General features: G+C 40.4%; 1 protein-coding gene across 1 annotated transcript; it reads right to left on the bottom strand.

The window, feature by feature from the left end:
• Window positions 1–1839: 1839 nt before the first annotated feature.
• Window positions 1840–8674, bottom strand: LOC115058294 (solute carrier family 12 member 9-like). Its single transcript, XM_029525620.1, has 14 exons — window positions 8473–8674; window positions 7748–7882; window positions 7424–7561; window positions 7241–7347; window positions 6524–6725; window positions 6242–6349; window positions 5958–6069; window positions 5462–5619; window positions 4814–4896; window positions 3781–3905; window positions 3424–3616; window positions 3143–3317; window positions 2895–3041; window positions 1840–2774 (listed from the first exon to the last, which is right to left on the bottom strand). Exons 1-14 carry the CDS (start codon window positions 8672–8674, stop codon window positions 1840–1842), a joined length of 2820 nt encoding a protein of 939 aa, XP_029381480.1.
• Between the last annotated feature and the right edge of the window lie 5856 nt (window positions 8675–14530).

Here is a 14530-nt window from a genome sequence, read left to right as displayed (position 1 = left end):
ACCAGCCAGGTTATTAAAACAATTAGATACAGTATAGTAATTGAAGAAGGAACTGAACAAATCAAACGGTTATTAACTTGTTTCTATGGTAACTATGAGTACTGGTATTGTCAAATGTTCAGCCTTCCCAATTAAATCATGCATCTTTACGCACAGCATTTTGAAGGGTTCAGTACCGAAATTATTATTTCCTAGAAATAACTATGACCGGGATGAATGAGAACATACGCTCACATGTAGAAGCCCTTGTGATTTTAATATTCCATTCATTATGATGTTCCTGCATCAGTGAATCTCCCCCTCAAACAAATCACTATTCAGAAATGATTCAGTCTTTCCGTTTTTCTACCTGTTGGCTCAGGCAGGGGAAGGACAACACCTAATCTGTCGCCAAACTTCTCCAAAATTTGCACAATTTCTGCAACATCCAAATATGACTTTAGACTTGAAAATGTATACTTGGATAGAAAACATCCCATCCATACATTTGAGGCCTGTATTTCTTCAGCATGTGTGAAGGTAGTATCGTCAATCTGCCTCCATTTATTGACACAGTCCTTCCCACATGCAGTTTGTCAGCTACGTTGTGTTGGTGGGTGTCAATATTCCCACATAGAAACTCAAGGAATTCTCTCTTCACTAAGTGTGATAAATGCCCTCATCCCATGTGAGCAGGGAACCCCCCCCACCCGGAAATGGATATGATGTAGAAGATAAATAAATGAATGAATGAATGAATGTGATAAATACCAGAAATGGCACTGGCTTTCCATCATTATCTTCTCAATGCCAACCATACCATTGCTGTGTGAGCGGTCTACAAGCATTACTTAAGAAATATGAATGACCTTAATTATAACTCTAAACCTAACCTGCAGGGATCTTTCAATTTTAAGTAACAATATATTGTAATACATTTGAAGAGCAGACTTTGCCGTATCAAATTTTGTTTCAATTGCAACTCAATTAGGTCAAGTGATAGCATTTTTAACATCTTAACATGATGAACGCGATATGATTTAAGATCAAAGTATTGTTTAATCTGACCTGAGAGCTTAATAGTAAATCATTGGTCTTGGATTAACTTGTGTGACAAAAGTTCAAGTTTTAAACTCATCAAATTATGAATATTAATCTATCAACAACCTAGTAAAGACTGACTTGATATGGCAACAATCACTACAGCTATGATACTACATCATCCTTTGCTGGTGTTCACCAGGCAACCTACTAATGCCTCACCCATGGAGTGAACAGACAAATGAATGTAAAATTTGATGTGATATACAGGAGGAATAGAATTATTGAGAAGCTGTAGGCCTTTCTCTGCTCATTAAAAAGAAAAATTAAAAAATTAAATTCAAAATGAAGAGGTAATACAACAGTTCAATGAATTTATTTTTCTATTAACATTACCAAAAAGTCAACAGTGAAGCTCATGTGTGAATGCTATTTTAACAAGTGCAAAAAAAAAAAAAAAAAAAGTAGAGCAAGAGCATGTGACTAATACTTAAGACCTCCTCCACTTTAATTAGAGGAGGGTAGTACAAGAACTTTTCTTCTTTTCATTACACAAAATGTGCAGTCTACATTTGGATAATAATATAGCTCCACCGAAAGGCACAAGTAAACTTGATGTCAAATACATTTTGCAGTGTTGTCACTATATGGTGGCCATGTTAATATCAAATATTAATATGACTGACTCGCATCTAAATTTCAGATCTGATGTCATGATTGACAGCTTAAATATCAAATTAATAATTTGGGGGCAGGATTCCTTCCAGGTTTAGACAAAGGATCAAGACTGCTGATACATTAAGGCGATAATAGAAAAATCTAGAGATCCGTAGTGACTACAGGAGTGACCCCATGAATAAGCAGTGTTGGGCCAAGGTTTCGACTCAACAGGTCCACCTGATGCAAGTAGGCAGAGTAACGATTCGTGTCTGCTGGTGGACGTGGCAAATACAGGAAACGCACAGCAGGTTTCAGGGCTCCATGGTGGTGAATCAGGCTGTTGACAGCACAGATATATTCATCTGTAAGCTGGGCAACATTATTGGGGAATATCTGGATATCATTTTTATTCTCAGCTTCCTGTTCTTTCTCCATCCGCTTCACACTCTGTGCAGACTCCAGTTTTCGGGTCTCCCTTCCTCCTTGTCTATGCCAGTGCAGCGCTACCACGTCATCCCAAGCCACCATCTGCACCTGGGCTGATATTCTTAGGTCTTTCAGCATCACCCTGAGTTTTGTTTCCTCTTCTTCCTGTAGACTGCACCCAGCCTCCACACATAGGAAGAGGCGGAGTTTTGCCTGTTTCCACGCACGGGTCTCTTGAAGCACACAAGCCAGCTGCAAGAGGAACAGTGAGCAGATGTCGACATAACGGCAACTGTCTGGTCGAAGCAGATTTTGAGGCCACACGTCAACAAATGGCCCTGTCATATTTTGATGACCTCCAATCTTTCTTCCCGACCCCAAGACCTCCTCCCGTTTGAACAGGCTGAAGTAACGAGCCAGTGTCACGTTCTTCCCCATCTTTACAGCATCAGCAATAACTGACACATATTCCTCCTCCTGAAGGTCTTTGGGATCCTCAGCACACCGGACATTTGGGAAGAAGGGGGATCGCTGCTCTCCAGGCTCTTTGGTTGGACAGAGTGCATCCAAGCCATGGCCTGTAGAAACAAGAATTTTATCTTGGAGGTGGTCTTGAGGGGTGCAGTCATCATAGAAACCCAAGACAATGGTGTTAGGCCTCATTCCACCTAAATGCAAACAAATCAAATGCATATTTTGATTAAGAGCCATAAGAGTTGCAAGTATCCAAACAGAATTCAAGATGGATAAGCATAATTTCTATATGGCCATAAGGTAAACTTGCCCACCAAATCCTGTAATAAAAAGCAGGTTCTGGACTCCATGCCGGACAGAGTCAGCAAGGGTAAGGTTGACAAATGCCTTTATGCTTAGATGATCCACTAAAGACAACCAGGAGTCGTAACGGCTCTGCAAAGGATCTGAGGGCAGCCCATCTGTCAAGAGAGAGCAGAACCGTTTCCTTCTCTGAGGGGTTCTTTTTTTTGACTGGTATATTAAATAACTTATCTCTGCCTCCTTCGAATAAAGTTCTCACCCAGTAAACCCAGCTTTACATGTCCCAGTACATAGAGGCCACTCTTCTTAAGGTCATTGATGAAAGTCATAAGACCTGTACAGCTGCGAGGGTTTGCCACCATCAGCAGCACCTGAGGCCTCCAGAATTTAACATGATCTTTCCGCACATCCAACATCAACAGGTACTTGCGTACCTGAGTCAATAAAATGTGATGAAGAGAATCAATAATCTAACAATTTATGTGAATGTTTGAAATAATGTTGCTTAGTGTAAAAATTGAATGGCTTATTTGTGACCACCTGATGGAAGATGAGAGCCTGGCTGATGTATCCCCAGTTGCTGATGGGACCAAGGTAGTGGATAAGCATCAGTAATAGCAGCATGAAGGCTATACTGGCAAAGGCATAAATGGCACTGATAAGGAACATCATGACCAGACAACCAAGGATGCCCAACGTGCAGGTATGCCAGGTAAAACAACGGAATGAAGGTCTATATTAAAAGAAGAAGAGAGAGAAAGAGAGAGAAAAAAAAAAAGACATTAAGTCAATAACGTGATAAATACATATGAAAAATAAATAAATCATCATGTAGTTATGACGTTTTAGTCACTGCAGAACAGGAATCTTAGTTTACTACAATATGCCAGACTCTACCTGAAGTTTGGTGCAGAAGCCCATTCAAGAGCCAAACAGGCCAGGTTCACAGCAGCATAGACCAACAAGAAGAAAATGGTTACAATTCCAGCGATGGTGTTCAATTTACCAGCAAAGAGCACCACCTAGTGGCAAAAATAAAGAACATGAAATTGTTTTACAGTAGTTCAATGCATTGCTTAATTTATTTTTTTTAAATTTCACTCTACAGAAAAGTAACAAATATCTAATCAATATTTTGCATCTTCATCTTTGATCTCATTCAACGAACACAAGTGAGCAGGAGCTGGCATACATATTCATGTACGTGAAAACTGATTACAAACAATATGGCTCCCCTTATGAAAACAAAATTCTTGATGTCCCCTGACTTGAATGATGATAAACAGCTGGACTTGTTTAGATTATAGCTGTGTCCATGGTTTTGCCAAAAAAAATCAAATAGCTTCTAGCAAATTGTGTTATCCAGCCAATATGCTTATTCTGTACAGCATAATATTGCCCTTAAGAGTGCCCTTACTAGTGCAAAAGGGTTACGACCTGATTCATCTACCTGCAAAACAATTCAGACTGCTAACACTCTTAATCTACCAAACATTCTTCCAATCTTAAGCAAAGCACAATGCAATTGTTTTGCATTGCTTAGTTGGAAAGAAAAGATCAACTCAGATCTCACATCTATTTGGTTGGTCAGCTGCTAATTTATTAGCCTCCAGTCCGGCTTGAAAAATAGACAATATACAGCATACTGAAAATTATTTTGTAACCTAAGCAAATGTTGACAATATTCAGATTTTGTCCAAGTCATCTTCAATGCTATTTAAATGGTGCTTCCTATTTCTTTTAGACAATAAAAACATTAAGTAAAATGAGTAAAGGTTCAGGGGGCTATAACTTTCAATCTTCATCTGTTGTTTGACAAACTTTTTTTTTTTTTGCAGCCCTTTACATTGTGGCTGATCAGTTATTCACTCAAACTGTAGTTATTTGGGGAAATCATTAACTCCTTTTATAAGGTAGAATTGGTCCTTACCTGTACAAGCAACCAGGAGACAAGCACTGAGGCCCAGGGGTTCCCACTATGAGACGTTTTCCTTGCTAGAGCTAGGACACCACCTGTAGTGATTTATAAAAGTTAGCAAAAACAAAGTCACTGTTATTGCTCATGGTCCTAAATCAGATAAACAACTGAGTCATCCTGCATTTGTCCTTAAGCCAACAATGACAAATTTTTTATGCATTTATTTTTTAAATTCTGAAACAGTCAACACACCAAGCCATCTGTTGTCAATTGATGCTTTCCAAATGAACATGCCTCCACTAGGAAAATGAAACATGATTAAATTAATACAAAGTGTCAATTTCTCACATTTGAGATGGAGGCCTCTTCCAACAGATGGTCAATTATAAAAATGTTGACTCAGCTTTATGGAAGACAAGCTGGAGCTGGATATGCTTTCATATATTCTGGCTCAACTATTAAGCCCTGATCATAACCTAAACAAGCAAAGCTAGTAATTAAATCCCGTGCACTACAGAAATGGTCAAAGGACATGTGAGCCAATACTACGCTCTACCAATGACCAAAAAAATATTTTATTCATGCAATTCTGAAGATTCTGAATAACAGGCAATCACAATCCAAAAATTGAATAGCAGGACTTATGGGCAGGAAGCTCACCAAACAGGTTGTCTTTTGAGAGAGCATATAGGATCCTGGAGGCTCCTATCAGGTTACTCATGGCAGCAGACATACTGGAGGAATAAATCCCAACTGTGACCAGGGGTGGCCATATATTAATGTCGCCCATGAAACTGTAGTCCTTTTGAAGTAGACGACTACATGTAATGAATTAAAGTTAAAATACAAAATAAGTCAACCATGTACAAAAGGACAGATTTACACTGCGTTAACCATGCTGAATTTTCATGTGTATTTTGCATGAAAAATAAAATATTGAATAATATATCATATTGCACCTACCTCTCAGAGACAACAAAAATATGTGAATATGTATTTTAAAATATGTAATATATATATTCATGTGATTTATGTAAGTGATGGCAATTTTTCTACAGAGTATGGCACCAATATAACCCTTTTGTGTTACATTTCCACTTATTTATGATGGCTTTATATAAGCATGTCTGACAGTAGATGGATTTGTGTGTCTGACCGATCACATGACCAGGCAGCCAGTAGACTAAGCAGATTGTAGGTGATGAAAGTTATAAGGACCGCTACAAGTGTTCCTCTTGGGATGGAAAAGCTGGGATTTTTCAGATCACCTGTAAAACAAGAGCCTCCTTTTGAAACAATAAAATAAACAGCACCTAAATATACCAATACTGTATTGAAGTTCTGTGAAAGTTGGGTCGTACACTATATACTGTGGATAAAAATCAGTGCCACCAAAAGCTATTTGTTATTTATGTATTGGTTATTTCAAAACTGCCTTACCTGACATATTGGAGCCTGCCATAATTCCAGTGCAGCCATTGAACATGACAGCAAACACTGTGGCAAAGCTCATCATGGAACCAGTAGTGTAGTCTATTGTGTAATCAGCTAGAAGTAGCAACAAGACACTTCAATCATTATATATGAAGCATCATCTTTGTACAGCAATTAAGTTTTGTGTTCTGCTTGAACAAACAAACAAAAAAATCCTAACAAGTCCATCATTATTAAAGTTGGAGGGGGAAAAAAGCTGATAAAATTAGCATTAATCACAACACTTACGCAATAGGTTGTCCTCCAGGGTATGGAGCTGGAAACCAGTGTAATTGGCAAGACTTAGACCGGTGCTGTTTAAAAGCGAGGTATCTGGTAGGCTCACCAAAACAGGATCCACAATAAAGAAACTGATGAAAATGGAAGCCAGGACCGCTGTTACAATAATGAAAATCACAAATGTGGCTTTTGCATAGATGTGGGCTCCCACCTGTGATGAAAAATGTGGTGCATTGAGGAATTAGTGGCATATTATACATTCAGATATAATACTACTATAATAATACTAATGTTAAGCAAGATATAAAAAAACAATCATAACAACAAGGCTCATTCGAACTTTGACTTTGCACCACTGTGAAGTCCAGGTTTTCTTTTAACTGTTCACTTTAGTCCAAGGTCATTTGCAATATAATTTATTCATGGAAATTCTTCATCCTAATAGGACATATTTTAATATTATATCCCATTACACATAAAATATGTCATTTTCCAAAGTAATTTATTTGAACAAGGTCAAGTCAGGTTTGTGTCATAACATAAACCTAGCTAGCAAGATTTAGACGAGTCATTTTATTCTCAATTTTTCTGTATTGGACAAAATATAGCTTGAAATATAAAAAAATAAATCACACCTGTCCACTTGTCCAAGCCCAGGATGAGATGATAATAATATACAACATAAATACGGAAAAATTAAATATCACAAAAATAATTGCATCTCACCAAGCAGACAATAAAGCACAGAAAGAGCAGGATAGTGCCATAGAGCAAAGACCACCAGAATCCTGAAGGCAACACCTGATGGAGACCTGCAACAGACACAACCCCCTCTGAGGAGGGCCAGTAAAACAGTTAATTCATATACCAACACATTAAAATTTGGGGATTACCTACCGTAGACATTACCTTCTGGAATGCCAAACGCAGACAAGATAGCCTCAACAAGACCCAAAATGTAGAGAGCACTACCACACACATTGGCAAAGAAAAACATGATCCCAATGCTGCCACCAAACTCTGGACCCAGAGCTCGACTGATCATGTCTGGGGAGTTAAGTTAAGGAATTGATTAAGGTAAACCAAGGAAGTAAACAAAAATTGTTGGACAAAATAAATCATCAGGAGAAGTTAAACGCAGGGTTGTTCGTTTTTGTTTTTTTTTTGTTGTTCATTCATCAGACAGACAAGATTGACATATTTTAAGCCAACTTTTACTGTAGTAAAGGATACAATAGGCACCTCCAGCATCTAAAGCCCCATTAGTGGAGATGGCGCACACGGAAAGCACAGTCATTGTGATAATGCAGTAGGCCACCAGGAACATGGCAATAGACTGATAAAGACCCGCTTGGCCCACAACAAATCCTGCCAGAAGGAGAAAGAATCTTAAATTCATCATGTAGCCCAACTTTGGGGCTGCAACATTACTATTGTTTCGTACCTTTTTTAAGGAAACAGAGTATCTTTGAAACTTAAGATAGCTCAACTGGGCCAAATCCACAAAAACATCAGTTTTCTGCTTCAGAGTGAAATGACGTGAAATGGCATTTTGTATTGTGCAAACACCCAAGTGCATTTAGTAACTCTACCAGTTAGTTAGTTATGTTTCACTTTTAGCTTTAGTAACTGTTACATTTTGGCGCCACATGACAGCTTTGATTGTTGGGGGGACAGAACATGAGATGTAAAAGTGAGTTTTCAGGCTGTACAAAGTTAGAATTGACATTCCCCATTCCTATATTTCACAGAAAACAATTAATAAAAGATAATCATCGTTGGATTAATCGATTGTCAAAATACATATATTAGACTGTAGCCCTATAGTTCAATGGCTCAATTTCGCCCAAAATGGCTGTCAAGCAAGATAATATCCTGTGTTCACTTGTTAGCATGAGCTTTTCCACTTAGCGGGAGCTAATTAAGCCCTTTGATGACATTTTGTTCCCCTAACTCACCAATCCGTAGAAATACAACGACGCTGAACATGGACAGTAAAGTTGGTATGACCACCCCAAACACCACTCCGAGCTTCGGAGAGGTTTTGCCTTTCGCCCGTCGGCCATCTTTGCCTGCCGATGCGCCGCCGGGTTCGGCCACAGGTTTGGGCTCGGTGCCGGTGGTCAGCCGGTAACTGAGCAGAGGAGACTTTTCTGACATGGAGCTAAATTAAAGCTAACCGGACGTAGCCGCGGCTCAAAATGTCTTTCGGGCGCACGTGCTCGACCGTTAGCTGACGTCCGCGCTGCTGCAGCTAACGGTGGCTTTAGCGTGTAGCTGCTTTAGCTACATGGGGATCCTTCATCTGATCCGGATCCGGATCCCCTCCTCTGCAGGTAAGGTCGGCTGTCTAATGAGCCGGGGTTCAAAAACAATGTGTGACTTTCTGAAACTGGCTCATCCAATCACTCCGTGTCACCTCGATTAATATCGTGACCGGTAATTTCTTTAAAGCTAGGCTTTGTCAGGTAATGGCCTAGAAATTAAAATGACTGTCACGCTAACTAGCAAATACACATACTTCAAATAAATACATGAACAATATATATATATAATATATATATATATCAGATAGAAATGACGTTTTTATTGAATATCTTTTAGCAAGGTATTAGATCATCATAAACAGCATTTGTGTTGATATAAGGTTGTAAAAAATGTCTAAATCCTTAGATCTTTTAAGCATTAAGCCATTCTCATTAGAACCTGAAGTAGATTTTTTCAAATAGAACAAAGACATACATTGAAAAATACACAACTTTACAGCTACTCAACTTTTAAAGTGAAAATGTAAACAGAAGTAAGATCTAAAAGTGCAAAGAGAATTAGCAAAATCATAGCAGCTATATTTTTCCAGTCTTCAACATTGGTCAGAAAAGTCTAATAAGTAGCTTATATTGTTTTATTTAATGTTCAGTGACTGGGGACCACTAGCATAACAACTATGCTTGACTTCAGAACAAATATGTAAAACTAACTCAAATAACCAAGTAGATTTTTTTTTTAGTTCTCACTGTGTGGATGGAGAGCAGCCAAACTGACAGATACACTACTTCACTTTCGTCGATTGCACATTTATACTGTTTCCACTGACCTAAAACCAAATTTAAACCATCCTGCTCTCATTTTGCACACAATTTTTTTTAATGATACTCATCACCACAGATATGTGTCTTACTCTGCTCATAGATCGTTCTGTTTTTACTTCTTTTTGTATTTTGTTTTTTGTTTGAATCTACTTAGGGAAATATACAAAAGAAAGACATATTTTTACATGTGACAATTTTATGATGTAGAGAAACTTCATCTTAATCCTTAATCTTGTTGTTTTGCGCTGGTGGACTTCAATGGCTATGAGCTGAAATGAACCCACTTTTATCAAGAATAATGGCTCCATTAAAATCGCTGTTGAGTCACTGAATTTGTGCATCTGTTCTCCAGGTTAACCATGAATTGCTCCAGTTTGCCTGATATCAACTGGTTGTATCTCAACAAGACTGTCCTCAGACTCTGTGAGCTGCGAGGAATGCAAGACAGGGATGGACTCACTGTTGGCCCCTGCCGGTTCAAAAAGAAAACAGTTATGAAGGGTTTTTAAAATCAACAGAAAGAATGTGAAGAAGAAAAAAGGAAAAGGTGCTTAGGCATCAAACCAAAAGGTTGGGTGAAATGAGCAACATTTAGAAAATGACTGTTACTACTACTACTACTGACTAGTGGAATTATTTAACCTCCAAATTTTAGGATGTTGTCTAAAACACATGCCTCATTTGACTTTTGAGAACTGTCTCATTGGAAAAGTATGCACTGCTATCTTCTTCTTGTCCTGAGGAAGGAAAGTCTAGGGTCACACAACATAATGTCATCACTCCCAGGGAACAGAAAGCCACACATTTACAAGAAACCAGGATATTTCGACACCACAGGAAACTGATAGTCTCTAAATTAAATAGTAAACTAGTCAAAGAGAACCAGTTAAGTGCACATTTGCTTTTGTTTGGTCTTTTGCGAAAAGGCATTTTGTTGATGTTTAGATTCAATTCAAAAGGGAGCATTTCATCGAAGATCTGTTAAGCACTTTGTTGTCTATCAAGCAACTTTTAAGTTAAGGCATATTTAAACTATATTCATGTAAATTTTGTTCTTTTTGACAGTGAAATAAATGGTAACACGCAGACATGTAGAAAACTGATCCAAAATTACTGCACGTTGAAGAGCTTATTCACTTGTCTGCATGCAGTTTGAAACAATGACGGCTTCCTACACTCAGCTGAAGGTTTGTGAGAATGAGCAGGTAGTTGTTGATGTTGTTCTCCAATCTCTGCAGTAGTGAAGCCATGCATCCTGGATGACTCAAACCTCTCAAAACTTTCACACCTTCAATAAGAAGCCTCAAGGATGCACCTATGTCTCCCCTCTTCTCCTGGTGCTGCAGGAACACATACAGAAAAGGTAAGGCAATGAAATATTATTTTAAACAACTGCAGTGAGATTGCTGGTACACTTCAAAAATAACAAATAGTGAAACCACAATCAGAATGGATTTTGGACTCGTACAACATACTGATTTGTTTTCCCAAGACGTCACGTGAAGCTCTGTGCATGGGAGCTGAACTGGTGTGGAGAGGGTTGTGATGCCACTGCATTTGGTCTGGCAAGTAAGAGACATGGAAAAGAGGTGACATAAGCCAGACAAACAGGTGGACAACAAACGACTGACCGATGGGAGACCACAGGTGACAACAGAACAGAGAACAGACAGGTTGTTTGCATCAGCTCAGCAGGAGGAAAAAATAGACATTTTTGGAAGGCTTATCGCTTAACTGCAAAGAAAGTCAGTCACATCCTCACCAGTGTTTTCTCCATTTCTGCAGCAATATTGAGATCCCTCCTGGTAGCTCTATTACACAGAAAGTCTATAGGTTTGGTCTCAGCATCCCACACCTTAGAGGCTACCGTACAGATCAGCAAGAGTCCTGGATGAACACAATTTGAAGTGCGACAGGCATTTTATTCACATTAATATCTGTCCAGATGTGTTAAACCTTGATTAGTCTCACTACTCACTGGTTAAAGCCATGCCCTGCTTGGCCTCTCCTGATGAGTCCACATTTGTTCCATTAAGAGATTTGCCAGGTGGAGAATGCCTTGTGACCACTGTACTGTCTCATGAAGAGGAGCTGTATGTCCTTTTTGTCTTCTCACCACTTGATTTCCCACCTTCTCATTCAGTAGTGGGAAGTGCGAGTGTTATCTAGCCTGAGAGCAGGATGCGCTCCAACTTTCCTGCTGTGCAGCATTACAAAATGTCACAGAATGATAATGGCATTTTATGGATATTAGTGGAACTATTTTGCTTTTCCTTCTGTTGCTCTTGGGAGAACTAGCATGATTGCTGACTAAAAGGTTAATGATTTATTATTGTGAAAGATTCAATTTACACAGCTGGTATCAAATCCAGGCACTGCTGCTTGTAGTAAATAATGCTATTTACCTTTCTCGTGGTTTGCTCTGGTGAGCAGAGCTATAGTAGCTTGGGTTCATGCAATTTACAACTGATGTCAGAGGGATCTGTCCTGCCCACATGCAGCCTGTGGGTGTGTGAGGTCTGTGGCTGTGTAGGCTGTGTGCCCTGACTTATCTGTCTAACATAACAAAGATACATGACAGAAAACTGTTTTTAGAGGAACAAATCTGTAGGTTGTTGGCAAGCCACATCGCTATTACATCATTTCACACTCCGAGCATAGCTGTTTAAAATCATTATTTTGCAACTTACCCTGGAAGAAATACATTTACAAATGAGAAGAACGAGGTGAAATCAAACCTGTCAAACCTGATCAGCGATCTGAAGTTTTCTAGCGACCCTGCTAACTGTATTTATATCTTCATGGGAGAAATGAACGAGCAGTCTACGCCCGGAAACGTGCAATCATCCATCAGGGTGTAATGTCGGGGTGGCGCAGCTGGAGGACGCGGTGACGCTCCAATCCAATTGTCATGTCGGGGGTGGGGGGGGGGGGTTATAATAGCTGTCAATGTCACGGATAACAGAAAACAAAGGAGGGTGCACCATCCGTCTTCATTTCACACACTGGTGCTCACCTTCATCATCCCAACATGGACAGACGGAGCCCTTGTCCTTTATGTGTGTCATTATTAAGACTCATGACGCCTAATATTATACCTCAAAATGCGTGTGTGCGTGCGTGCGTGTGTGTATGTTTTGTCACATACAGAGAGAGAGGGAGAGAGGGAAAGATGCAGAGGAAGGAGAGCATCAGTGTTGGGCACATGCTGTGTTCTCCTCTCTCCCAGCCTCCACCTGTCTTTGCAAAAAAATCCCCGCCGCCTTGATTCAGACGAATGTGCGCCGCGGTTCCGCAGATAATGCCCGGAGCGCTCGGATTTCTGCACCCAAGGAGAAAACTGCGGGCCATGGCACTGACGGTACCCGCATTGCATCACGGACACGACTCCCGATACCCCGCTGTTTCCCTCCCACCTCAACTCGAGCCGACGTGGAGACTGTAGCAAGTTATAGAGTTCCTCTGACTCAATCCCATGCAGCCGCGCTCTCAGACGGCTGGCCGCTGTGCGCCGCTCCGGAGGCGCAGAGCCGGTAATTACGCGCCGTGCTGACAACTTTGGCGCGGCGCTGTAGCCTATGGCTTGCACGTCGGACACATTTCATCCTTCCGGACCTATGCTGAGATTCCGACCTCCCGGTGGAATGAAGTGAGATACCCCGGGAAGTCCTCCGCAGCTTGGCCACATCATCGATTAAGTGCGCGCTGCAACCTGTAGCTGTGCCCTCTTTGTTTCAGTCATTATTCCGCTGAGGCGGAATGGAGGGGAACAGCTGACGGCTCTCACTCCGTAGCACGAGGAGGAGAGAAGGGAAAAAAAGAGGAGATCGCTGCCCCAGCTCAAAACCGTGAGTATGCTGCGTCCTGGCAAGATGGATCACTGTATTTTGTTGTATCCATACGTATTTCCTGAACTTTGTCCATCTCCACCTCAAGGACAAACGTTAACTGAAGGTCTGATTGGGTTATGTTGTCCGTCGGGTGTCATTTTGGAGTATTTTCTGTCAGCTGTAGCCGAAAGGAAAGCTTGACATTGGAGAAACTTGCTACACAAATACAAAAAAGCATTTGTATGTCAGTATGTTCAATAACATAATTTTCACTGTGACTTTCAAGCCCTTGGTAAAACAATTTTCCTTACAATGGCAGACAATTAGTTTATTCAAAATTACATTCAAATGAAGCACAACCTGCACTTAAGTCTACTGTTCATCAACCATTTTATACTAAAGTCTTATGACTACTCATCATGTTTGACACTGAGCTCTCTTGAGACAGGAGGACATCAGATCATGCTCTTCACTACCACAAACAGGACAGGAGACATGTTTTTCCTCTTGTGTGCTACGCTGCATTCCATGCTGAGGTGGATGGTGTATTTTAAAATGTGGAGATGGAGAGATGTGGGTCAGTGTGCTGGTGCTTGGGGCTGCAGAGCACCTAGTTCCTCTGCTGCCGGGGCCACTGTAACTTTGCCTGTGTGTGGCTGACAGCTCCGTGATGAAATGAAAGGGGGAAACCCTCTGACTCTTTCTTATGTTAGAGGTTGGACCAGGGAGCATATGAAACTGGAGACCACAAGCGATGAGATCTGTGAGTGGAGGTGCGTTTGTGAGAGAATGTGTCTGGGTGAAATCCCGCAGTGGTTTCAGAGGATCACTCAATGGATCACAATGGTTACTGTGGTCCAGCGCTTTGAACTGGTTGCCTTGCCAACAGCCAATCAGCTACAGGGCTGTTTCATCTGCCCTTCAGTCATAGGCTTGACTCCCAGAGGAGTTCAGTCTTTAAACCTATAAAGATAGTTTGCTATTCCAATACCATTGCCTTGTGACCACTCAAGTTGTTGAATGAATTGATAATGCCATATTAAAGCTTAATTTAATTGGTGTTCTGCTGTTTTTATGGCATAGTTTCATAACTATGC

The sequence above is a fragment of the Echeneis naucrates genome, chromosome 17, assembly GCF_900963305.1.
Source record: "Echeneis naucrates chromosome 17, fEcheNa1.1, whole genome shotgun sequence".
Taxonomy (NCBI): Eukaryota; Metazoa; Chordata; class Actinopteri; order Carangiformes; family Echeneidae; genus Echeneis; species Echeneis naucrates.
Note: the sequence above shows the minus strand (reverse complement) of the source record. Positions and strands in the feature narration are given on the sequence as shown.

Coding starts and splice junctions, on each gene's coding strand:
- LOC115058294 (XM_029525620.1), bottom strand. CDS start 8,674: ATGTCAGAAAAGTCTCCTCTGCTCAGTTACCGGCTGACCACCGGCACC. Junction 7,562..7,747: donor AGATGCTGGAGGTGCCTATT/GTATCCTTTACT, acceptor TTAACTCCCCAG/ACATGATCAGTCGAGCTCTG. Junction 7,348..7,423: donor TGCGTTTGGCATTCCAGAAG/GTAATGTCTACG, acceptor GGCCCTCCTCAG/AGGGGGTTGTGTCTGTTGCA.